Raw genomic sequence first — 25716 nt, 5'->3', positions numbered from 1 at the left:
ATCATTGGAGAGGATAGACAGTTCACACGGTTAACAATTGTGCCAAAATGCATCAATGTGCCAAGATTTCTTACATTTTAGACGACCCCAGACTACTGTTAAATTTCCACACAGCTAAAAAAAAAACAAAAAAAACATTTCCTGGGTAGGCTGACAAAACGGTTCAATTTCCTGAAAACGTATTTTTAGCTCTCCTTGTAAAAATCAAATTTCCGCATTTTCGCTGGCAGTGGCTAAATTCACAGCAAAATGTTTCTTGCAAACTGACAACTTTTCTTGCACAGATACCATAAATCTCACATAAGAACCATTTACATTATGTTTATCACAATGAAGATCTGTTTGACATCTGTAAAAACGATCTAACGAGATGTTAATATGGTCAATATGTATCAATGTTAGGTTTTGCGATTCTCAAACAGCGAATTTTTGAAAATCGCTATTTGAGAATCGCAAAATGCTATGTATGTAAGATTTGCAATAAATTTTGCGAATCATACATATTCCTTAATTGCGAATTGCAATTTGCAATTAATCCCTTCGATGCTCATGACGAGCTCAGCTCGTCATGAGGCACGGTTGAGATGTGCTGATGACGAGCTGAGCTCGTCATGAACAATGGGAAAGGATGGAAAGCAGCACAGGAGGGGAAAACCATCAGCAGCGATGGTGTTAAGGAATACCTCCCCATTCATTCCTAAGGGCCTAGAGGCCCATAGGAATGAATGGGAAGACATTCTCAATTTGCAATTCTCAATTAGAGTCGCAAATTGAGAATGCAATTTCAAGTGTGCCATGATGTCTAAAGGACACCCTGTTGCAGCCCTGAAATGAACATGGGTGCACATGTGGTGCACATACATGCCCTAAGGGCATGTGTGTGCTTCACATGGCACTTTAAAAAATACAAAAAAGTGCATTTTTGAAAGAAATCGCAAATTACCACTAACCTGTAGTTGGTGGTAATTTGCGATTCCTTATGCCATATTCGCACAACTTGGGTGCCTCATACATTCCATTTAAGGAATTGCATTTTGCGATTCCTTAAATGCATTCGCAAAATAAGGAATCGCAAATTTATCGATTCCTTATTTTGCGAGGCAGTTTTTCTTTTATACATACCATTAAGCGTAATTGCGATTGCAAACACCGAAATTCTGAGAATTTAGGCATTTGCGATCGCAATTTTGAATGATACATATGGCCCTATATGTGTTAATCACAAAGGACTTCTATGTAGAAACCACAACTCTTACAGTGGCTCCCAATTTTAACACTGCATTCTACAAAGGAGTAGCAATATGTTTGGTTCAATCCCCTCACTACTTAATGATTTATCAATGAACTCTCCATAAATTAAAAAAAGTTAATTAATTGGACGGAACTTTAAAAACAACTAAGCCTAGTAATTTATATCAAGGAGAGTCCAAGATTGAAAATGTTTGGGAAAGAATTGAACACATGTAAAATAGATGCACGCGTACTCAATGGATCAATATAAAATACATGGAAAACAGAGCAAGACGTTTGACCTCCTGGGCAGGGACCTTCTCTCTCCCCCTGCAGCTCCGCTGGTGAGTATCACTGACTGTACTGTGCCGCGCTGCATTGCGAGAAGTTCGAGGCCCTCCTCCTTCTCCGCTCTGCCCTGGCTTTTTTCCAGTGTAAGTGCTCATCATAACTGCTCATCGTAATTCAGTGTAATTGTTTTGCCTTATTTGACTTATAATTGTTTTGCTTCATTATGGTGCTGTTTAATTGTTTTGCCTCATTATGTTATGTTATATTGTTATGTTATATTTGTCTTTTATAGCGCACGGCTACTCCAAAGAGTGTCCCGGCGCTTTATTGCAGACCTGTACCAAGAAAACATAACAAAGAAAATAGCAGGAAATAAAAGACCAAAAAGCAGAAAGCCAAGACTCATATCTAAAGAGTAAAGAGCCAGGTTTTCAGGCCCTTCCTGAAAGCCAGCAAGTTGGAGGTACTACGCAATGCCACTGGCAAAGTATTCCAAAGCTGTGGTGCCAGCAACCTGAAGGACCGGCCCCCAGTACGTGCCCTTTTTACTCGGGGGACCACGGCGAGAAACAGAGACTCAGATCTCAGGGAAAGGGCAGGGCGATAGAAAGCTAGCCTCTTTTGGAGATATTTTGCTCCAGAAGCGTGAAGAGCCTTATGGGCCAAGGTCAAGGCCTTAAAAACTATCCGCTTCCGGATGGGCAGCCAATGAAGTGACTGCAGGAGGCCTGAAGTTCTAGCTCGACCGGGCAGGCCAAAAATGGCCCGTGCTGCCGAATTTTGGACCACCTGCAGCCGTTGCAGAAGATACTCCGGCAAGCCGAGATAAAGGACGTTTGAATAGTCCATTCTCGAGCCAATTATGGCCTGGACCGTGATCTTCCTATGATCCTCAAGGAGCAGAGGAAGAAACTTGCGGAGCATCCTGAGGAGGCCAAAGCAAGTACCAGTTAGGCCCAGGATCTGGGATGTCAACGTCAGGCCATTATCGATCTTGATCCCCAGATTCTTGGCTAGCTGGGAAGAGCCTGCTGGAGGAAACATATTGACAGGCCACCATTCCTGCTAATCTGGATCCAATCTGAAGCCGAAGAAGAATACCTCCGATTTATCCGAGTTGCACTTGAGGCTGTTAAGCTGGAACCAGTTAAAAACAGCCCCAAGGTACCCGCGGATACACTCTCCGTCAAAATCTGCTCCTTTTCTCGCACATAAAGAGGAGCTGGGTATCATCACCGTAGGAAACAATCTGGGCCCCGAAAGACTCCGCCAGTGCCGCCAGAGGGGTCATAAAGATGTTAAAAAGAGTCCGGCTCAGCACTGAGCCCTGCGGGACTCCGACTCCCAAAGGCGGCATCTCGGCAGAGCAGGGAAAGGCCCAGACCGTTTGTCGGCGGCCAGCCAAAAAAGATCTAAACCAGCTGAACACCGTCCCCTTCAGACCGATCTCATAAAGTCTGGCGAGGAGACCCTCATGGGGGACGGTGTCGAAAGCCGCCGACAGATCGAGCATCACAAGCATTGCTTTGCCTCCTGAATCCAGTACCTCCTTAATTGCCTCCAAAATTTCCAAGAGCGCCGTTTCGGTGCTCAAGTTGAAGCGGAAGCCGGATTGGGTGGAATGCAGCAAATTATGGGATTCCAAAAAGTTGGAGAGCACAATATGCGCATGCTTCTCCAAGATCTTGGCAAAAGCGGGCAGGAGAGAAATGGGCCTGTAATTGGCCAGAACCTCCGGATCTAAGCCAGGCTTCTTGAGTGGAGGAATGATCATCGCCTGCTTCCAGGCCTGCGGGACCAGCCCCCACACTCAAGGAGCGGTTCAAAATGGAATTGACAATGGAATTAATGACTTCCACCACCTTTGCCAAAAACCTGGCAGGGCACGCGTCAAGAGGCGATCTAGATTTAAGGTTGGCCATAAGTTCCAAGGACGAGGAAACTGAGAGTGGCGGAAAGTCTGCCAGAACCGGATCCGCACATGCTGTTAAATCTGAGACACCCTCAGTGCAGGGAGATGAAACAACCACCCTCAGGGGGAAAGAGTCCTGGATCGATTTAATCTTGGTGGTAAAAAAGTTGGCAAGGGCGCTAACCCATGCCTCAGAAGGGGGTGCCTGGGTAGAAAGAGTGCGTGGGGCCATAAATTCCCTCAGATAGCGAATATCTCTTTGCACGAATTAGAGGCAGTCTCAATCCTCCTTGCAAAATAACCTCTTTTTTCAAAGAGGATGTCACGATGGTAGGCTTTGACAGAAGTCCTGTAAGCAAGCTTTGCCGCGGAATCATACTGCGAGCGCCAAGCCCTCTCTGCCACCTTGCACTGCCGCCGCGAAGCCGCCAGCGCTTCGGTAAACGAAGGGGCGGAAACCAATTTAGCTGTTTTGCGGGGGGCATCACAGGGGCAAGATCGTCCAGCCTGTCCATCAGCCACGCTTGCAGCGATTCTAAATCCCTTTCCAGGTCTCCTGTCATAGGACAGGGGTGATCTAGGCATGCCTGTGCCAGCAATTCCGGAGTCACCCGATGGTACGCCCTCGATACTTGACATAACTGCCGAGGAGCAGCACTAGATGTTTTTTTTGCCTCTGACACATAGTATTTGACCAGCCTGTGATCCGACCAGAGCACCTGCAAAGGCACCAGCATCTCTATAAAAGTAGTAGAGAAGACCTGATCCAGGGTATGGCCTTTTTCATGCGTCGGTCCAAAGAGATACGGAGAAAGGCCTAGAGGAGCCGTAACATCAATCATTTTGATCGTGTCTGGGTCCAGTCCATCGTCCATATGGAGATTGAAGTCACCGGCCAATATACAGTGCTCGGACCTCAGCACCAATGCCGAGACTATCGACTGGAGCTCTTCAAAGAAGGAGCCTGTCGGTCCAGGGGGCCTATAGACTAGAAGTCCTTTAAAGGATTGATGAGGCGATAGTGCTATAGAAAAGGCAAGAGATTCACATTCCATGATGACATCCGTAGGAATAGTGGAACAGGTTGCACGTTTGTTTACCACAAGTGCCACACCACCTCCCCGCCCTTTCAATCTTGCCTAAAGATATTGTAATCGGGGGGAATCGCTGTGGCATTATCGGGATTAGAGAACTCCCCTAACCACGTCTCAGTCGACATCAAGCAAAGAGGCTTTTCTGTTACCAAGAGATCATAGATATCGAAAGCATGTCCGCTCAGTGATCTAGTATTTAAGAGCAGACAGAGATGCTTCACGCTGCCTTCCTCCCTGTCTAATATGGTGGTCCGGGCCTTATGTGGCAACCATCCACAGCCAGGACACAGTCTCTTACCCTTGTAACGACCCGGAAAAACTTTGTGACAGGAGCCCCCCACCTTTTGTAGGGACCGAAGCTCCACCGACGTATATCGGAGCATAATGGCGACAAGAGTGGAAAAGCCGCCTACACCAGCCCAACCCGTCGCACCGGGCGCCTCAGGGACGCTGACGGGCGCAGACGGGCTGGACTCTGACGTGACTCCGGCGTGACTACGGCAAAAACGCTGCACGAGAACGCTGCGCGTAAGATGGATCGCTTTATATGCAGGCCAGCGTGTCCTTGCGACAGCTGGTCTGCTAGCCCAACTGGCGCCACCAGGCGTCCAGGAAACTACCCCCAATATGGCGCCCAAAGTTAGAAGGAGACCGGGGAATCCAGGAACCCGCCAAGCGCGGTGCAACAACAATTACAGTGCAAGTGAGGGACGACACTGCTGGCTAAGAACAAGGTAAAATGCAAACACAAACAAAATAAAATAGAAAAACGGGATCAATTAAAAACGCTGCTGCGTTAATCACTGCTATGCGCTACAAAGCGATCTTAGTATCCCAGGTAGCTGTAGGTGTTGTTAAAGAGCGAGCCCGCCTAGCATGCCCTCCTTATATGCAGGCCAGCGTGTCCATGCGACAGCTGGTCTGCTAGCCCAACTGGCGCCGCCAGGCGTCCAGGAAACTACCCCCAATATGGCGCCCAAAGTTAGAAGGAGACCGGGGAATCCAGGGACCTGACAAGCGTGGTGCAACAACAATTACAGTGCAAGTGAGGGACGACACTGCTGGCTAAGAACAAGGTAAAATGCAAACACAAACAAAATAAAATAGAAAAACGGGATCAATTAAAAACGCTGCTGCGTTAATCACTGCTATGCGCTACAAAGCGATCTTAGTATCCCAGGTAGCTGTAGGTGTTGTTAAAGAGCGAGCCCCCCTAGAATGCCCTCCTTATATGCAGGCCAGCGTGTCTTTGCAACAGCTGGTCTGCTAGCCCAACTGGTGCTGCCAGGCGTCCAGGAAACTACCCCCAATATGGCACCCAAAGTTAGAAGGAGACCGGGGAATCCAGGGACCCACCAAGCGTGGTGCAACAACAATTACAGTGCAAGTGAGGGACGACACTGCTGGCTAAGAACAAGGTAAAATGCAAACACAAACAAAATAAAATAGAAAAACGGGATCAATTAAAAACGCTGCTGCGTTAATCACTGCTATGCGCTACAAAGTGATCTTAGTATCCCAGGTAGCTGTAGGTGTTGTTATCGTGCTGTTGGCTGTTTTGTCCTGTTCTTGCCCTATTTTCTGGCTTGACTATCTTTTCTGGCCCGCCTCCCATTCCCACCGCTGCTGCCCCTGCAGCCCCTCCCCCGCCGATTTCCTGTTCCTGACTCCCAGCTGCCACTCCCTCCCCCCTTCCCTACCTAATGGCGGCCGTTGCGTGGCCGTGGAGCGGACGTGTCACTGGCACACCGGAGGTGTGCCAAAGGCAAGCCGGTCGGCACATGCCATTCAGACGGATACAAGATCCAGGGGAAAGACCGCCCCCACCGCCCTAGCGGAGGACTCGCCGTCACACACAAGTGAAGCGCTCCCTCTGACTCTCCACCTCCAGCACAAATGACCCCTTCTCCAACACTGAGCACCTCAGCTTCCAGATCCAGATCAGCCCCAGAATCACACTACGCAGCACCCTTCCCCTCAGAGCACCAGTGCCTGCGACTCAACATTGTCTGGTGGGTTGGAGGAGGAGTGCAAGCTTGTTTTCACAGCTGGTGATCCAGCGGTGTAGTTCTTTGGTTGCGGAGTTGACATTGGTCATGGATGAGGGTGGAGTTGAGGTGCTTCTCCGTGACCTTCCTCCAGTTCCTTTGTGGGAGACGCGGGCAGGCTTGTGCGCAAGGTGGTGTTGAAAGAGAAGTGTACGCAGTGGTGGTCTGTCCAGAGTGGCTGCAAGGTGTGGTTGAAGTGGATGTTGGACCCACCTTCGAAGATGGGGTTGAGGATGTGACTGGTCTTGTGGGTGGGGTGGTGATGAGCGGCTTTAGTCCAAGGTTGGCGAGGTTGTCCAGGAGAGCAAATTAATCGCAGTACGCTATCTCTAATAACTTCTTTAAACCAACAGCAATGTTTCCATGAGGTGATCCCGCCCCCACCAGAGACCATGAAGTGCTATTAGGCACCACTAAATGTAAATATGCCGTTTTTACCATGATGAAATCTATGTTTTGTGTGTCTTGTCTATAGTCACATTAAGTCCTGAGTTGTTTTTATGTGTGAATTGACAAACTACTAGTTTCACACCACTTTATTTATGAATGCACTGGACTGGAAAGCCTGCACACACCAATAAGGTACAGAAGGGACACCAATACCCTATTATAAGGCATGAACTGTATGTGTGAAACCCTTCCTCTTAAGGAAGGGCCCCTTGCCACTAATCAGGTGTCATTCTCTTTTTTCAGAAACAACGAAAAAGTATAACCGTATGTATAATACGCATGTTTTAAAGATAACAGCGCTAAATGTATTTTGATAACTTTACACATCCTAATTAGGAAGTAATAGGAGTGGAAAATACAGGGCTGGTCCCTGTATGGTCCTGACGAAAAGCCTGGGGAGCTTGAAACATGTTGACCACACACTGATTTAGCCCTGACTAAAGGTTAAATAGCAGTGTCACCCCCATTTTAATATACCATTCTAGGAGCTAAATAAAATTTGTTGAGGCCCACTAGCACGGTATTTTTAAGTTCACTCACACCCACTCCACCACTATCTCACCTTACACCACACATAGTCTCTCACAACAAAAGTGCTCCTGCGTAGTTCGCTAGTCGCAGCACGTCCCTTTTCGTAGAGAACTGAGATGGCCCCAATGATGAAGCATGTCACCGTGGGGAAACCCTGGTGAGTGAGGGGAATCTAGAAAGAAATTTTTCTTTCCCTTTTGGTCTGTACTGAGAAATTCTGAGCAGTGACCATGACACACAAACTAGGTCTCTGAATCCAGTACTTTGGATTCCTACTTTTTTGCTAAGTTGACTTGGAGGCCGACCTAGTTTTGTTTATCCTCCTTCTCCCTCTGTCCTTTTACTTTTAAAATCAATAGGTGTCAGAGACATTGCCCTAACCCTACTCAAATCCTTTTTAGACGCCAGAATCCAACATATCTACTGGGATGGTTTTAAGTCAGGAGAGTTTTCTCTCCCATGTGGAGTCCCACAGGGCTCGGCGCTTTCCCCTACCCTATTTAACTTATATGTGACTCCGCTAGCCAAACTAATAAAAGAGCACGGCCTGCGATTGGTGTCTTACGCAGACGACACACAATTAATGGTGTCACTCACTCAGACTGTATAAGTCACAGCAGAACGGTTCTGAAACTGCCTCCTAAGTGAAAGAGCTTGATGAACAAGAACTTTCTAAAGCTAAATACTGAAAAAACTGAGGTGATTGAATTTGGACATAAACCCTCCATCTGGAGTCAACTGTGGTGGCTTCTAGAAGCTGACATCTGTCCCATACCGGCACAAAAAATTAGGAATTTAGGGATTTGGATCGATAAAGATCTTACACACACCTCACAAGTCAACCAAGTTACACCAGCTTGATTCTTAAATATCAAAGTCCTTAGAAAAATACTGTTGTCGGAGCTCTAATTCTTGTGCGCATCGACTACTGTAATGCTATGTACCTAGGAATGAGCGAAAGGCAGCTTTCCAAACTCCAGTCACTGCAAAATGCTGAGGTAAGAGTACTGCTGGATCTTCCTAAGCACCACCCAACATCTAAGGGCAGATGCCAACTCCACTGGCTCCCGGTCCGTCAAAGAGTACAGTTCAAGGCCCTCTGTGTAGTTCATAAAACCTTCATTGAGGAGGGGCCGAGGCCATGACAACTCTCTTTCCTCGCTGTGTTCCAACCCGCACACTAAGATCTGGCGGGTTGGGCCTGATCAGCCTCGCGAGAATAAAGAAAGCTCGCTGGGGTGGTAAGTCGTTCTCACACCAGGCAGCAAAGCTATGGAACACCATGCCCACCGAGGTTCGCCTAAAAACAAGCAAGATTTGATTCAGAAAGGCACTAAAGACCTGGCTTTTCACCATGGCCTAGTCGTTTGTAGCAGCCAAACCCTTCATGCAGCGCCAAGACGACTCGGCATAAGTGCGCTTAATAAATAATTCAGTCAGTCAGACCAAGCGAAATGGGGCGGCACTCTAAGGCAGTCTTCTCCATAGTGTATAATGGGGATCACTGCAGTCCAAACAGTAAAGCACATTGACATTCCCAATCTGTGTACACCAACATTATGAGAACTATCCCAGGTCAAACCAAACCCTGCAGAGTCCCTTCTGCACTAGGCTACCTGTGAGTAGTTCTTGGGCTGTGTACAAGAGGAGCCTCGCACGCACAGCCCTTACAAGTGTGCCCACATGTATGCATACTTGTTCATGTGTAATGAGCCAAGTGTCTATTACCCTTGCTGCATCGAAGCTGCCTCATCTTAAAAGGCAGATACTGGTGGTAAGCATGTGCAGTCCATTGTACCATGAGTTTACCATGGGTGAGTCACAGGTTATGAGCCTCCCCACTATAAAAGTCAAAAGACAGGTGATTAAAAACCTAACAATCCGCGTAGATAAGGGGGTCTGAACCACCTTTTCACAGAGTCGATTTGTTTAATTTGACAGGGGATAACAAGTAGATATTCCCTTTGGCAAAACAGGCCAGACAGTTGGAAATTCAGAAACAAAACTTTAACAAAAAGCCAACAATAGCTTTCAGACTACTGTGTTGAGAAGAATCCTTTCTGATCATTTAAAGAATACTGGAAAACCCATTCTAACCCATTAAATCTTTGTGCCATAGATATTGCATCTAGGGAATAGAACAGTCAGATCCAGTTGCATGACCCGATTTACAAGAGAATTTGATTTTTTTTACTTGATGAAAAGCAACTGCATACCTGCTTGGGAACCTGCCTCTGAAAGCCTGGAAAGCTGGAGCCTGACAATGTTTTGTACCAGAAAGGTTGGTGTCACGATTTTGTAGATCCTTTGTAAGTGATGTGCGACAAGAAAGACATAGAAGACCTACAAAAGCAATTTCTAATAATTGAGACAAGAGGAAAGAAGTCACTTGTACTGAATCAAGGAACCAACGTTAAAAATGAATACTATTTGGTATTGTGACTTCTGTAGCTCGACACTTAGACTGAGGGCTAAAAAACTCGATATTTGCAGAACATAGAAGAGCACTCAAAGCTTCCACTTGGCCAAGCATAAACCTCACTTGTTACCGTGCTCCATCTTGCTTGGGTGTTCTCAATTCCTACACAAGTATTTCACTAAGGTTTCATGCACAGATATCCACATCTTGAAGAAATTTGGTGAATGCAGCTTTTGTCTTTCTGAACTGGTTACATTTCTAAAATGTTTACTAAATCCAGGTTGAAAGTCTTCAGTGGGAAAAACTGCAAAATTGGATTTAGTCGCTAGTGCCTGCCCCTGGAATTATTTATACATCCACTGCCCTGAATTCCTTCTCAGTCTTTAGATTGATCCCATTTAACTCTTTCATGGTCTATCAATTGTTCTAAATGGATTGGTAGATATATTGGCTTAACCCAGCCACCAACCTAATTTGATAGTGTACTCTGACAGGTCAGAATCTTGGGGGCATATTTACTAGGACACTATCGGAGCTTGGCGTTAAGCCAAGAAGGCTAACACAGCGCTCTGAGAGTTTCCAAACATAGGGATGCGCAGTATTCACAAGAATACTGTGCACCTGTGCCTCTCCCTTTTACACTTGCGCTACGTAGCTGCTTGGCACCAACACAGGCACCATTGTGCAAGGGGTCTACGTTACAGGGAAACATTGTTTTATGTGCAGGAAGGTGCACACATAGAGTTTGCAATTTGTAATTTTTTTAAATGATTGTTTATGTGCAGTAGGGTTACACCTTCCTACATATAAACAATCATTCACGGTGTTTTGCTGTTTCCAAGTGTGCTGCACAATGCAGCGCACATAGAAACAGCAAAAATTAGGAAAAATAAAGCATTTCTCTTTGTTTCGCATTGTTAAGACCAGGTTTTTTGTGGTCTTAATTTTGGCGCTGTCTCCTATTTATGCCACCCTTGTAAATAGTGGGCAGCATCAAAATCAATGGGTGTTGCGGTGGAACACAACACCCATTGTACACTTCTTTCACGTAGTATAGCCTGAAAGGGTGCCTTATTTGCAAGGCGTTGTTAAGCCACGTTAAATGGCTTAACACCGTCTTGTAAATAAGTCGAAGCCCCTATTGCCACAGGAATGTCGCTAAAATTGAAGTTCCTGTGGCGATAGGGGCTTGTAAATATGCCCCTTGGAATTCCTAAGCCACAGCGATTTCTCTCCTGAGGACATTTGAAGATTTTCCAACTAATTTTGAATTTTATTGTAATATATTGCTGATTGCTGCAATAATGTGTACAATGTAATTCAGTAAGCCATAAATATTTAAAACATTCTCCCTTTTTGTTTTGTATTGACTGTAGTTATTTGCATTGAACCTGGTGCAGACCGCTAGGTACCTTATTTCTTTAACTGTAAATATAATTGAATTTTGTTTGCTAAATACACCACCTCACATTTTCTTCCTGCTGTTCAGGCCAAGGGACTATAGGCAAGTTAAGGCTTCCATTATTGAAAGTTGTTCAGTATTATCTGAATAATATGGTATCTTGGTCACTCCTCACCACAAGATTATGAATTCTCTTCTCCACATAGTACAACTGACTTTCCGACACACATCTTCTTAGTAGAGCTTCAAGCAACCATCTTCTAACTCTGTAGGCGTTTATGGTAGCCTCTTCATGCAGTGAAAGTAATTATTGCCAGCTTCTGCAGATGCCTGAAGCACCAAAGGTTGTGGTGCACAAATATGATTACGGCATGCTCCTTAAAAATGAATGATCCTCGAAAAAGTCAGCAAATTCTCAAAATAAAAAAGCAGCTTTACTCATCACTATATACGGTCTTGAACAGAAAAAATCCTGTGAAAAAAACTATCTCCGCTCCTTAACTTCCCCCTCCGCTTCAGATCTAAAGGAAGACCTACACAATGTGGTACAGTAATGTAAACATGCAAACACCTGATCAGAAGATATATTAAGTCCAAATAAAATCTATTGTGAAACTACAAGTTTCCCTGACTTTTCAATAGAAAAATAGGAACGTTTTAACTTTCCTCTAAATGTATCATGGATCAAGTATGTATCACACAGATGGGAAAAAACTACATTTAGTGCATGCAGGGCGCACAGTTACTTGTTTTCTGATGATAGAGGAAGTGAGAATCTTTCACACATAAAGATTGTAAGAGAACCAAAGCTTGAGAAGGTAATTAACTAAATGAACTACTATTCATCGAAGTATATTTTGTACTCTCTGAGTTTCTATGGCAAAATATTTGAGTGCATCTTAAACACAAGGATGTATATTAGCTCAAATTAATTTGTTATATATATTGTGTCAAGCTTTGTGTTAGGTAAATGAACAACTATTCATCGAAGTATATTCTGTACTCTTTGAGTTTCTACGGCAAAATATTTGAGTGTATCTTAAACACAAATATGTTTATTAGCTCAAATTAATTTGTTATATATATTGTGTGAAGCTTTGTGTTGTTAGGTCACAGACTTCCAGTTAATTAACTGCTCTTTTACCACATTATCAGTTATTGGTATTACGCTGTACGGGAAACTTCAGGTTGTGCGACCAACATTTTTGAGAATTATTGTACATAGTGAAGATGTCAAATTATGATAAACCAGGCACATTCGTTGCAATGCATGTGTCCTTCTCCTTAAGTATTCCTTTGGTGTATAGAACCATATGAGTCACATCAATGGTTTCTGCTGTGCAACCATTATACATTAAATAATGCATGGCATCACTGAATTGATGCATAATAATATAAATATTGTCCTACCAATTCCTATGAAGATCGCTTCAAATCCTTCCTTCTTCAATCTCCTGATGGTCATCCCATTTTCTCCCAAACCTGCACCTTCAATTACCTAGTTTACGAAAGATCACAATACAAAGGATGTAATGATTATTTCTTCCAAAATAGTTAAAAAAAATCTCTTGTTGTTTTCACTATTATCATAACATATTATCAAAATGTATATATTATCATCATTTCACTTTATTCGACAGAATTGGTCATAAAAGCAGTAAATAATACATTACAGATTTACAGAAAAATATTTACACATTAAAACGATATCATCAACATTCATATATAGTTTCTTGCTAAGCAATCTCATTCAGGATGAGTACAAATAATTAATAGCCTATTTGGGGCAAGTTTTGGAAACCAATTTTCTTAATGCCGCAAACGCATATTTACTTGGGAAACTGTGTCTTACTGCATGAAGAGTGCACAGAATCCAAAATGCGTCAAGACAATTGCTACACCTATATCCATGTGACCACTTCATACCTTCCCCTCTCCAAACTGCTGCACTTAAGAAGATACTCAGCCAGCAAGGGTCTCTGTCACAGATCCAGTTATGCAAGTAGCCAATCACCATCCAAGCAAACATGAAAAGACATTCATGAACGAGGACCCTCAACTATAAAATTACACTTCAGCTTGTCATTCTGCCATACAAGAAGAAAGACATCAGTGGACCCTCCATAAGAAACAAAGGGGCATATTATGCTCCTCGAGCATGACCATTATTCCCTGTTCCCGATGATCCATCATTGTTGAAGAAACATTGTGCTGCAGGACTAGACTGGGAAAAAATTGAAAAATGGCAGTTTTAATCAATGACAAACTAAGGTGGGATAATTACAGCTCATCCATTCCTAGTTCTGACAATGGATGAGAGACACCTAGAGTAATTGTAATTGCATTTATATAGAGCTTCTTATCCCTGATGAGGCATACTTTGTTTTTTTGTACAGCTACAGGTACAATTCAAAGAAATGCAAAACTATCAGCTAGAAAATGATTCTAAAGAGGCTGTGGGGCAAGATGCCTCCAAGCCACTACCACTGATAGATAATACTTATTTTTGACAATTACCTATTTGGTCAATTTGTCTCGCATGTTTAACAAATAACTCAAAAAAAGTTCTAATATCTTTCTATGTACAGATTGTGTTTTTTTGTAATCAAATCATATCAACAGCATTTGTAAAGCACAACACTGTCACCCTTAGATATATCTGGGTGCTGTGTTTCCGTCAAAGAGCCAGGTTTTGGGTCTCTTTCTGAAATCTGCCAGCGAGGGAGTTGACATACCTGGAGGAGAAAGTTGTTTCAAGTCTTGGCAGTGATGTAGAAGAAGGAGCGGCCACCGCTGGGACAGATTGGTGGAGTGCTTGGGTGAGTGAAGAGGAATGCAGGTGTACGGAGGGTTGGTGGAAGTTCTGTCTGTGGTTGATGTAGGCAGGTCTTAGTTCATGGATGGCTTTGAAAGGGTGTGCGAGGAACTTGAACTGGCATCTCTTCTGGATGGGGAGCCAGTGGAGGTCTCTCGGGTGGGAGGTGATGTGGTTATGTTTGAGGAGGTCCAGGATGAGTCTGGCTTCAGTATTCTGTATGGTTTGGAGTCTTGTGAGGAGCAGGGTGGGGATGCCAGCGTAGAGGGTGTTGCCATAGTCAAGGCGGCTGGTGACAAAGGCCAGCATGATGGTCTTTCTGGTATTGGTTGGGATCCATCTGAAGATTCTGTGGAGCATGCAGAGTGTGTGAAAGCAGGGAGGAGGTGACTGCTTTGACTTGTTGTTTCATAGTTAGTTGACTGTCAAGGATAATACTGAGGTTGCGTCCAACACTCTGCTTCATTACCATCACTTGCTCACACCATAAACTCGCCTTCAGTTATGGAAAGCACTACTTAAATAAATGAAAACGTCTGCTATACAACCATTCACCAACAGTCACAAGCAAAACCCTACCAGACACACACTTCTAACTTCAGTCACTCAACACTACTTGCCCCTTATACCACTCATTTACCTCACTACTCTGCCTGGCAGACCACTCACAGAATCACCTAGTATTGTAATTTGCAACACCTTTCTGAAAGAACACATCAAAAGCTATTTGCAAAAATAGCACTTGGCCACTCAGCAGTGCCAGACACCAATATCTTCTCCCTGCCCAGTTAAACATTTTCCACAGTCATATCCCCCTTTAGATGAACATTCATCTGCTGTGATCACCACCACAGAACACTCAAAACTCCACAGACTTATTCACAGTCATCCTATCTCTTTTATGGACATCTACATCGCTTGCTCCCAATTCTACAATACCACAGTTACAACACCAGCGACTCACTCATGCACGCCTAAAAGACCACTAATATACTCAGTCCAAATCATCACTCATACCACAGGACACTCACAGCTACACACCCTATTGACTTGCCCACAGACAATCCAGACTTTAAAGCCCACCCACCATCAACCATTCAATGATGGCTCTCACGTGGCATGTCTCTCAGCTGTAGTTACTTAGATAGCTCTCGGCCATAATATACTAAAAGACTCTCACAATTAGATGGAGCCATACAAAACACCACTTCCCCACTCCTCACCCAAAGCCTCTCAGCATCATTGCAAACCACTTCCCACCTGCCACTTCTGAAACCAACCTCCACAGTACTAACTAATCATAAACACTTGAACCACCCACTTTTTACAGCATCCATCAGTTACACCATAATTTAACACAGAACTCTACTTGGCATCTCACAAGATCACTTATTCACTGACTTAAAGACCAATCAGCCACAGCTTATTGCAACATGCCTCTCTCACAGTCACAAGTTCCATGACTCACTCGACACCCATTCTCTGCTGGTGGGGCTACCACCAACATGTAAGACACCCACTAAAATGTACCCTTAGTGTTACTGTGAGGAAGTTGTTCTTTTGGTCCTGATCACTCCTATTTTTTGATTTATACTGGTGGTTAGTGACTATATTTCTGCCCTTGGCTCTGCTAACCAGGCACAGGGACTGTGCTCTGCCTAAAAGGTATATGGTAATTAGGTGCAATTACAATTGGTACTGACAACCTACCTATAAGACCTAGTATATGATCAGGCATGTAGGATTAGAGGCCCAGTGGATTTAATGCACGTATGTGTGCACTGCTGTAGTGCCTGCTGTCGTTTTAACAGCCAGCCCTGCCTTGCAGGCTGCATTTAAAATAAAACTATGCTCAAATTCAACTTTGGAATTAAAAGTACTCCCAAAGTCTTAAACTACCTTATGTTTAGAGATGTCACCCCTAAGGCCTGCCCTAGGGTAGGGTGCCCTCTTAAAATGAATAGGGACATTATAAAAGATGTTTTAAGTATTCCTTGGTGAGGGAAACAACCTTTTTAGTACATTACCCCCATACGCTAACATAGGAAGGCTTTATCTAACAGTAAGAAGTCTATCTTTTGACAGGAGTGAGCTAAAATAATAATTTGAAGTGTCAATTTACTAGTTGCAATGAATCCATCAACTTGCCATGGTTGGATTTATTATAAGTATTGTAGGAAAGAAGCTATAGGACTGCTTTCCTAAAGTCACCCAATTCAGCCCCGCAGCAGCCTCTTCTGATCAGCCAGCCTTTGACAGGCAGATGCATGGCATGGGCTGGGACAAAGGAGACATCTGGTGGCAGTAGATCTGCAGAAGCAGATGCCAGGTCAGGAATGGGGCTGGGTAGCCAAGCTGGTCTTCAAAGGGAGAAAGACAGTGTGGGCAGGAACCAGGCCCAACCCCACTCCCTGCACCCCCAGCAAGGTGGAAGTCTCTGCAATTGAATTAGGAGAGTGGCTTGAGGGTGGAGTGTAGGGCAATGTTAGTCACACCTGGGGGTTGGGCTAGCCACACTTGAACCTCCAGGAGAGATTTTCTCTATTTTGATTTTTGTGGGACCGTGCTTTTTGGGAAAAGAGAACGTAACACTTCTAAGCAAGTGATCATCACAGAGGGCAATACCCTACACCCCATTTCTCAGGGGTACCCTTTTCTTTCCAGCCCAGAAACCTGGATAAATATAGAAGAACTGCCCAGCAACTCAGATCCCTGCCTGGAAAAAGAAGGACTGCATTGCTGAACCCCTGGTCTGCAACAAGGACTGCACCAAGAAGGATTGCACTCATAAGGACTGCACCTGCTGAACACTCTGGGTTTCAGAAAAAGATAACTGTGCCTTGCTTCACAGTTTAAGGAGTAGACTCCCTGAGAGCAACAGGTACAAAAGAGCTTCAGGAAGTCACTTGCATCAACTGCACCAAGAAGAGCCCAGTTGAGCAGCTACTAGTTGACGTTTAAGGATTTGAACATGTGCACTGCAGGAATTGTAGTCCCAACTCTTCATGGAGCTTCTGGAACCTTGGCTAGTGCTGACCCTTCAAGACCCCAAAGGAACCTTTTGGAAGAAGATCCAGAAGTTTAGAATCGTTTGAAGAATGTTGGGTTAAAAGCACCATAAATTGACCGACCCGTTGTTGAGAGTCAAGCCAGCAACGTCGAACCGCGACTCTGCCTGAACTTCAGATTTGCCTCAATGAAAGCTCCGGAGTTCTTCACCATCGACGTCAAGAATCAAGACCTCCAGGAGTCGTTGAGGCTTGACACTGAAGCAAGCTGAAACCTTTAAACTGCAACCCGGACTGCCAAGGAGTCTCCCATGAAATCAAGAGGAAAAAAAAAACAAAAAGTGACTAAGTGCAAAGGTAAAATTTTGACCAGCCTCATCCACGCCATCCTATCTAAACGACGCTCCATCGCGGTCAGCCTGAAACTTTGACTTGGTCCTGGTGAATCACGATCAGATGTCCCCAGTTGGCGCTTTATGCTTTTAAGCACTTGACAGCACATTTTTAAATTTAATCTTTAAAAAATTAATATCTCTGACTCCCTACATTGGATGTTTGTCATTGTGGAATCATTTTATAGATAGAAGTATTTACTAATTGTATTCCTTGGTGTTTGAAGTTAATTTTCTGTTGAGTCTTACTGGTTTACTGTTTTGGTGATATTAAATGTTTTACACAACAGTCTCCTAAATTAAGCCTGACTGCGTGTGAACCAAGCTACCAAAGATTGAGCAAGGATTAATTTATTGAGACTTGACTGGACCTTATTTGTGATTGTGGTGTTATTACTACCTGTAAGTATCTACCTGCACCTACTAATAAACCACCTTCCAACTGTTACTAATTAACCATGGCAAAAGAGGATTGAATGAGAGACAAAGGGAGACCTCACACGGTAGAGAATTGATGCATGAATTAACAGGATCGAGGAGTGGTGCTCCATTGTCCTCTATGTGTATTAGCTTTCCAATAATCCCGTTGTGTTATATAGTGGAATGCTATTTGATGGTAAAGTAGCAATTAGACACTGGCATGATGCAATCATCAGGGAATCATAATGGAGTAACAAACATCGCCTGAAGTTTTTATGTTATCACCTAGCTGCAATTCAGCCAATTTCTGAAGTCAACATGGCCTATTCCAGGAACAATACAGATCTATCCCGAAGTCATCATTGAATCATCCTGGAGTATAATTCCCATTTCTGAAATCATAAGAGACTCATTCTGGGGTAATGCAACCCTCTCCTGGGGTCATCATGGTTTCTTTCATCCTAAAGTCATAAAGGATAACCACATGTTTCTAACTGAAGTAATCACAAGGGGATCTTGGAGTAGCTATTGTGATTACTCTATTACAAGTCACTTACATTTTTTGCCTTATACACATACTTGAGGAAGGGTTAAGAAGGATTCAGCAGGTTAAATATACAAATATCGCTGATGGAGTCAGATGACTTCAGAATGAGTTTCCTGTAATCCCATAATCTTGGCTTTGGACAGCCTGAATCCGGTCTCGCTAGAGACAAACCTAATCAAGAGAAGTTTGTGGGGTACATCGCTTTATGAAACCTGGGAGTGTGGCTAGATCACACTCTTGCTTCACTACCCACACCAAGAGAGTGGCGGCTTGCTGTTTCGGTATCCTGCGTGGGCTAAGGCCGGTGCTCAAATTTTTTGACGCCCCGACGAGGCAGTTGATCATCCAAGCGACGATTATCTCCCGGTTGGACTATGCCAGCTCGCTCCTGCTGGGAGTTAATCAATCTGAGATCGTCCGCTTACAGCGAGTACAGAACGCGGCTGCGAGAGCAGTGGTGGGTCTGCCGAGGTCCTGTCCTACTTCTAACACCCTGCGGTCCCTACACTGGTTACCGATTAAAAGTCAGATCCACTTTAAGGCCCTTAGCCTTGCTTTTAAAATTCTAAAAGGATCGGCACCTGAGATCCTCAATAACCTTTTATCCGCCTATGTCCCGACGCGCTCTCTTAGATCACTTGGGCAATCTCTTGCGGTTGTTCCGCATTTTAGGCTTAGCCGATGGGCGGTCGTTCCTTTCGTGTGAGAGCTGCGGCTCTCTGGAACTCCCTCCCTTTGGTTAGAGGATCTATTAGCATTCCGTAGGGCCGTGAAAACTCACTTGTTTTAATTTCCCTCACACTGATCTCTGCACTTTTTGTTTCCTTCTGCGTTGTGTTATGTTCACCTTTTCCATGCGCCAGGACGCTCCTTAGCTGGAGCATCTGTGCGCAAAATAAATGATAATAACATAACATAACATAACATAACATACCATGGTTTCGCAAAAGTGTTTATTTTTTAGTAAATATGTATACCTTTACGGCCACATGCATCATCCCGGCCTTTTGCGAATTCCAAATTGCGAAAAATAGCGAATCGCAATTTGGAATTCGCAAAATGGGATGCATGTATATTTTTGCAAATTATTTGCGATTCAGTAAAAATCGCAATTTTTACCGAATCGCAAATATTATGCGAATTCCAAAGTGCGAATTCGCAATTCCCATTGATTCCTATGGGCCAAAAGGCCCATAGGGATCAATGGGAAGGCTTCAACAAATTGCGAGTTTCTTTTTGGAAATCGCAATTTGTTAATGCATTCCAAGGGTGCAGAGGGGGGTCCAAGGGATCCCCCCCCTGCACCCCAGAAATGTAATTTGAAGTGCATATTTCACACACACATGTCCTAAGGACATGTGCGTCTGAAACATGAACGTTTAAAAAATGCATTTTTTAGCTTTTTCAAAACTTTTCGCAAATTACCACGAGGTTCAACCTCGTGGTAATTTGCACCTCCTAATTGCTAATTCGCAATTAGAAAAACAATCATGCATTGCTTTTAAGGAATCGCAAATTTGCGATTCCTTAAAAGCAATCACATTTTTGGAAATCGCTAAAAATAGCGATTTTACCAAAAATGCATGATGCATCCCCAAAACGTATTTAGGAAGTGCAAACGGCCGATTTTACCGATTCGCACCGTTTGCACTTCCTAAATAGGTTGATGCATGTGGGTGTAAGTGCATAGTTGCTCAACGCAAAAGCCGCAATACATAATTATCTCGAAAAAACAATGAAATCTCATTTCATGTGCAAAAATGTTGCATCAATTCTTTTCCTTAGCTGCCTAAAGCTTGGGAGTTTGTCATGTTCGCCAGTTTACAATGGCTCCGCTTAAAAATTAGCAGCCGTGCTCCTTTCAAGCTGAATGGTAATTAGTTGAAATGTTTGCCTTGCGCAGCCATTAAAGTTTGCATTCCGAGTATTGTTTCGCTTGCTGAGTTACTTGTAATGTGTATGAGAAAGTGTCAAACTATTCCCCAGCTCAATTGCTGAACCCCATCAGAAATAATAAGTGTCAACGTGGCACGCCAGGCAATCTGCTGGGAAGAGCACGAAGAAATCTGTCAGGCACATACGTTGCAGCAACCTTCCCTTCGGAAAAAAACATGATTAGACAAATCAAATCCCTCCATTAACTACACTGAACCCCCGAAGCAGTTTAGGAATTTGTTTTTACAGACAATTAATCACATGCAGTCATGCCAGATGAGAACTATCGATTGCCCTTTCCCGGGCTCCTGGCATTCAGACAGCATTCAGACACATGCCCTGAGCGAAAAGGAAGCTGCTTTCTGCCAGGGCCCGGCGCCGCCTTTAATTGTTCCCTGCGAATGTACAGGCGGTATACAGTCAGTTAATCTTCCACGGTGGTTTTTAGTTCTCTGATTCAGGCTGTAGAAGTTGGCATTACCTTGACGCCCAAGTCTTTCATAAGCTCCACTTCGAATTGTACAACATCGTACGGCAGGCGGAACTGTGGGATTTCAGAAGTACTGCAAAAAGAGTGAGATTATGAGATTATTAGAAAATCGTCAATACACTTAGTGAAATAACTGATCAATAGATGAGAGGTGGAGGGGACATTGAATTCTTACGTGTAATCATAAATACTTTGATGAGCGGTATTACAATTCAATTTGTAGATCAAGCTCACATTTTTCTTCAGAAACGTTTATTTGTAAAGCAAATCAGAGTGATTTCAAGTGTATTAAGCTATGATGGTGAATATGAGCAACATGATGCAATACAACATTACAGCCCACTGCCGAGGGATATAATAGTTGTTAAAGCACCTGAACAGGCGTCAGAGGGCGGAGCCACAGGTGAGGGCCTTTAACAATTGGTACAGTCCGAGGCAGAATGGCAATAAATCTATCAGACTATTCCAATCCACTGGAGCTAGAATCTTCCAAACGGAGTAGTGAAAAACAGAAAAACAAACAGTGGAATTTTGGATCAGGCGGCTGTGTCAGTCAATAATTTTTCCTGGAGCTCTCAACATTACAGCAGTGTAGTACATATGTTTAACCCACTGTAATAGTTTACACTAGCCATTACAGGCTCACTCCAGCAATATGACGAGGAAGCGAGCTTCATAGACCATTAGAGCCCGCTACGGTGTGCCATAAACCTACTAGAATATTTACACCACAATGGTGGACTTTCCTATTTGAAAAAAACAGCCTCCTGGGAGATGCAGGGGGGTTACAACTCCCAAAGCCTCTGAAGCTTTAGTTCTTGTCATAGTTCTTGCTGTTTGTGAATAGCACCTACTATTGTGCACACAGAGGAAGAGCTGTGAAAGTGGGCAGTAGTCAGCCCCATTCTCCTTGGACTCTTCCAAACTGTTTCTCTTCATTTGGTACAGTCGAAGACATTAGCTCATCAGTCAATCAATCATGAGTTTTATAGCGCAGCCAATCACCCGCGAGGGTATCTAGGCGCTGAGGATCTTGCTGTGGAGCCACAGCTGAACAGCCAGGCCTTGAGACCCTTTCTGAATTCCAGTAGCAAGGGTGAGGTGTGGAGAAGAGGGAGGTCGTTCCAGGACTTGAATGCAAGGTAGGAGAAGGAATGGCCTCTGCTGTGGCTTCCAAGGATGCAGGAGGTGTGAGAGAGGTGGCGGGAGGCAGAGCGAAGGTGTCTGGAGAGTTGGAGGAAGTTCAGGTGATCGTTCATGGATGCTCATCCGTTATCGTGCAGGGCTCTGCATGTGTGGATCAGTACCTTGAAGTGGCATCTCTTCTGAATGGGGGGCCAGTGGAGCTTCCTGAGGTGGGGGTGATGTGGATCCGCTTGGGGAGGTCAAAGATGAGTTTGGATGCAGAATTCTGTATGGTATGTAGTCTCTTAAGGAGAAATGAGGTGATTTCTGTGTAGAGTGTATTGACGCAGTACAGCTGGCTGGTGAATGGGGCTTGGGTGATGGTTTGTCTGCGAATGACCAAGTGCCATTTGAAGATCTGGCAGAGAATGCGAAGCGTGAGGAAGCAGACAGAGTAGACTGCGTTCCTCTGGTTTTTCATGGTGAGTTTGCTGTCAAGGATGATGCAGAAGTTACGGGCATGGTCTCTTGGCGTGGGTGAGGGACCTAGTTTAGAAGGCCACCGGGAGTCGATCCACAGGGAGGTGTTGTTCCTGAAGATGAGTACTTTTGTTTTCTCTCTGTTGAGTTTCAGGCAGTTGTCTGATTAGAACTCCCCCTTCCTCCTACTGGGGAGGCAGGAGAGACGGAGAGGCAGAGGGTGTGGTTAGGAGATTGGAATGTTGATAGCAGCAGGCCTTTAATAGTGTTTACAGCAGCGGTCTTCAATCTGTGGGGCGCGACCCCAGGGGGGTCGTGGAGTCCTGGGAAGGGGGTCGCAGATTCTGCAGAGTGCAGCTCCTGGCATTGGGCTGAGGGTGCTCACGGTGGAGGCCTAATTCACACTGAGGTGTGAAAAACATCAACGCCTCATTAACAAGTAAAAGGTCTTTTAAAGACCTGTCAAGTACTTGGGTGTGACTGTGTGTGTGTCCCTGACGGAAGGATGGATGGATGAAAGGGTGGATGGATGAATGATGGATGGATGTGTAAAAAGATGGGTGGATGGATGAAAGGGTGGATGGATGAATGATGGATGTATGGATGGAAGGATGAAAGGGTGGATGGATGAAAGATAGATTGGTGAACGATAGATGTATGGATGGAAGAATGAAAGGGTGGACGGATGAAGGATGGAAGGATGAAAGGGTGGATGGATGAATGATGGATGGATGGATATGTAAAAAGGTGGGTGGATGAATGGTGGGTAGATGGATGGATGAAAGGGTGGGTGGATGGATGGATGAAAAGATGGATAGCTGAAGGATGGATGTATGGATGGGAGGATGAAAGGGTGAGTGGATGAAGGATGGGAAGATGAAAGGGTGGATGGATGTATGAATGGATAAAAGGTTGCATGGATGAATGATGGATGGATGTGTGAAAAGGTGGGTGGATGAATGATGGGTGGATGGAAGGAAGGGTGGATGGGTAAAGGATGGATGTATGGATGGAAGGATGAAAGGGTGGATGAATGAAGGATGGATGTATGGATGGAAGGATGAAAGGGTGGATGGATGGATGTGTGAAAGTGTGGGTGGATGAATGATGGAGGGATGTGATGAGGTCTAACAGGCGCATTTATGGTTGTCAAAAGTTGATGATGAGGAGTACCAGTTTCTAGAAACTTTTGTCGGAAGGGGGTCCTTATGCCTAAAAAAGTTTTACAAGGGGGTCTCGGCATCAAAAAGTTTGAAGACCTCTGGTTTACAGCCTGTTACAGTTCCATTATTTTCAGTGGAACTGTTAACCTTCCAGTGTTTTCCAGTATAGCCTTACAGCCCTATGCTAATGTTAATGAAGATTATAAAGAGCACCGCTACCCTAAGGTGTCCTGGTGCTGGCGCTGCCTACTTGGTTACTGGAAAGGAATGACTGACTCAGGAGAAAAGGCAGGTTTTGTAGCAGGCTTTAGTAGCCAATAAAGGCCCACCACATCATAGGCCTGAGTCAAAGGAGAGGGGTTTAGCCCTCTAATGAATGTCACAGCCCACTACGACTGTCTATAATGCTATTGAAAATCCCACCTCATGAAAGGGGAATGTCCTAATAAATTCCGAGGTGTTGTGTCCCCCCGGTCAGAAACCTCTGCCCCTCTCTTTCTCCCGCTCAATCTACATATGAAGGAGTGTTAGACCTGGCACAATTGGCATGAGCCTCCCTTCCATTTTTGCTGTTGCCTCATGTGTTTTTGCTGGTGTTAGATGCTTTGGGCACTGTGCCACTGCTGTTCAGTGCCACAGTGCAATTGCTCCCTACTGTAAATTACTGTATTGATTAGTGATTCCATGAATGACTGATTTGGTTTACTTGTCAGCCCTAGCATAGTGCACGGAGTGTGCCCAAGGCGTGTAAATCCAAATGCTGCTGGTGGGCCTGCCGCACGGTTTGTGCCACGCACAGAAGCGGCCTTGTAAAATGTGTCTAAGGTCTGCCATTGCAGAGCCTGCATGCAGTCTGGTACTGTCACGCTGACTGGGCAAGTGCACCCACTTGCCACTCCCTAAACCTTCCTTTTCTTCATATCAGACACATCTATGGAAGGCCCAAGGGCAGGGTGCAGTGTTAGTATAAGGTTGGAAAAGCCCTGGTGTGTGTGGTATGTCCTAATAGTGAATTACAGCCATTTTCGTTTTTCACTATTGCAAGGCTACCTGCTCTCCATAGGCCAGAATAGGCAGTTAGAGTATTACCTTCCTATAATCATAACTGACGCAGAGAACACAGTAGAAATTCAAGTTTAGTATCCATGAACTTGGGATAATAAAATACATCTTTTAGTGAAGTTGATTTTAACATTGTGTCTTTGAAAATACCACTTTTAGATACTTGGGAGGGAAGGAAAGGTCCGGGGTTGAGGGAGGGAGGGGGAGGGGAAAAATAGGAGAAAAATGTATTGTAAGGAAGAAAGACGTTGTATACAGAAGGTTGAAATGTTACAATAAAGATTTAATGCAGAGGGAAGACAAAGAACTCAGATGTGAGCTATGTCTAAAACAAAATTGTTGATTTGGAATGTTGCTGGCCTTAATAGCAAACAAAAGAGGAGATTGGTCCAAGAAGAACTGGCAATGTACAAACCTCAATTCGCTCTTTTATCTGAAACTCATATCAGCTATCAAGACAGGAAATTACTCTTACAATTGGGGTATGAGCTTGTGGTCTGCTCAACTTTGGGTGCCTCCATTAGGGGAGTGGCAATACTAAAACAAAAAGGAATAGCGATAGAAATTACAAAAACATCATCGGATACACAGGGGAGGTGGGCGATAGCACAAGTCCAGATTGAACACCAGAAGTTTGTTTTATGCTTGGTTTATGGCCCTAATATAGATGACCCCAAGTTATTTGAATACTTAAGTATCGAGTTACTAGAATGGGAGGGAGAAAGATTAGTGATGGGAGACTTTAATTGCGTAATAGATTATAAATTAGATTCTACTGGACACGGCTCTCCGCACAGGATGCGCAAGGTCAGATCTGCGATTCTCGAGCTAGGTAGATTGCATAACCTAAAAGATATATGGCGTCATAAACACCCAAAACTAGCGGGACATACATATTACTC

General features: G+C 44.4%; 1 protein-coding gene across 1 annotated transcript in view; it reads right to left on the bottom strand.

Annotated features, from left to right (window-relative positions):
• The window catches only part of DPYD (dihydropyrimidine dehydrogenase), a 3292815-nt gene that overhangs the window by 1933829 nt on the left and 1333270 nt on the right, over window positions 1–25716 (bottom strand). Inside the window, exons 7-8 of the mRNA XM_086954704.1 lie at window positions 20976–21057; window positions 12788–12875 (exon numbers count right to left, since the gene is read on the bottom strand). Of these exons, the coding sequence (XP_086810830.1) occupies window positions 12788–12875; window positions 20976–21057 (170 nt within the window). The remainder of the gene's footprint in view (window positions 1–12787; window positions 12876–20975; window positions 21058–25716) is intronic.

This window comes from Lissotriton vulgaris, chromosome 1_1, assembly GCF_964263255.1.
Source record: "Lissotriton vulgaris chromosome 1_1, aLisVul1.2, whole genome shotgun sequence".
Lineage (NCBI taxonomy): Eukaryota > Metazoa > Chordata > Amphibia > Caudata > Salamandridae > Lissotriton > Lissotriton vulgaris.
Note: the sequence above shows the minus strand (reverse complement) of the source record. Positions and strands in the feature narration are given on the sequence as shown.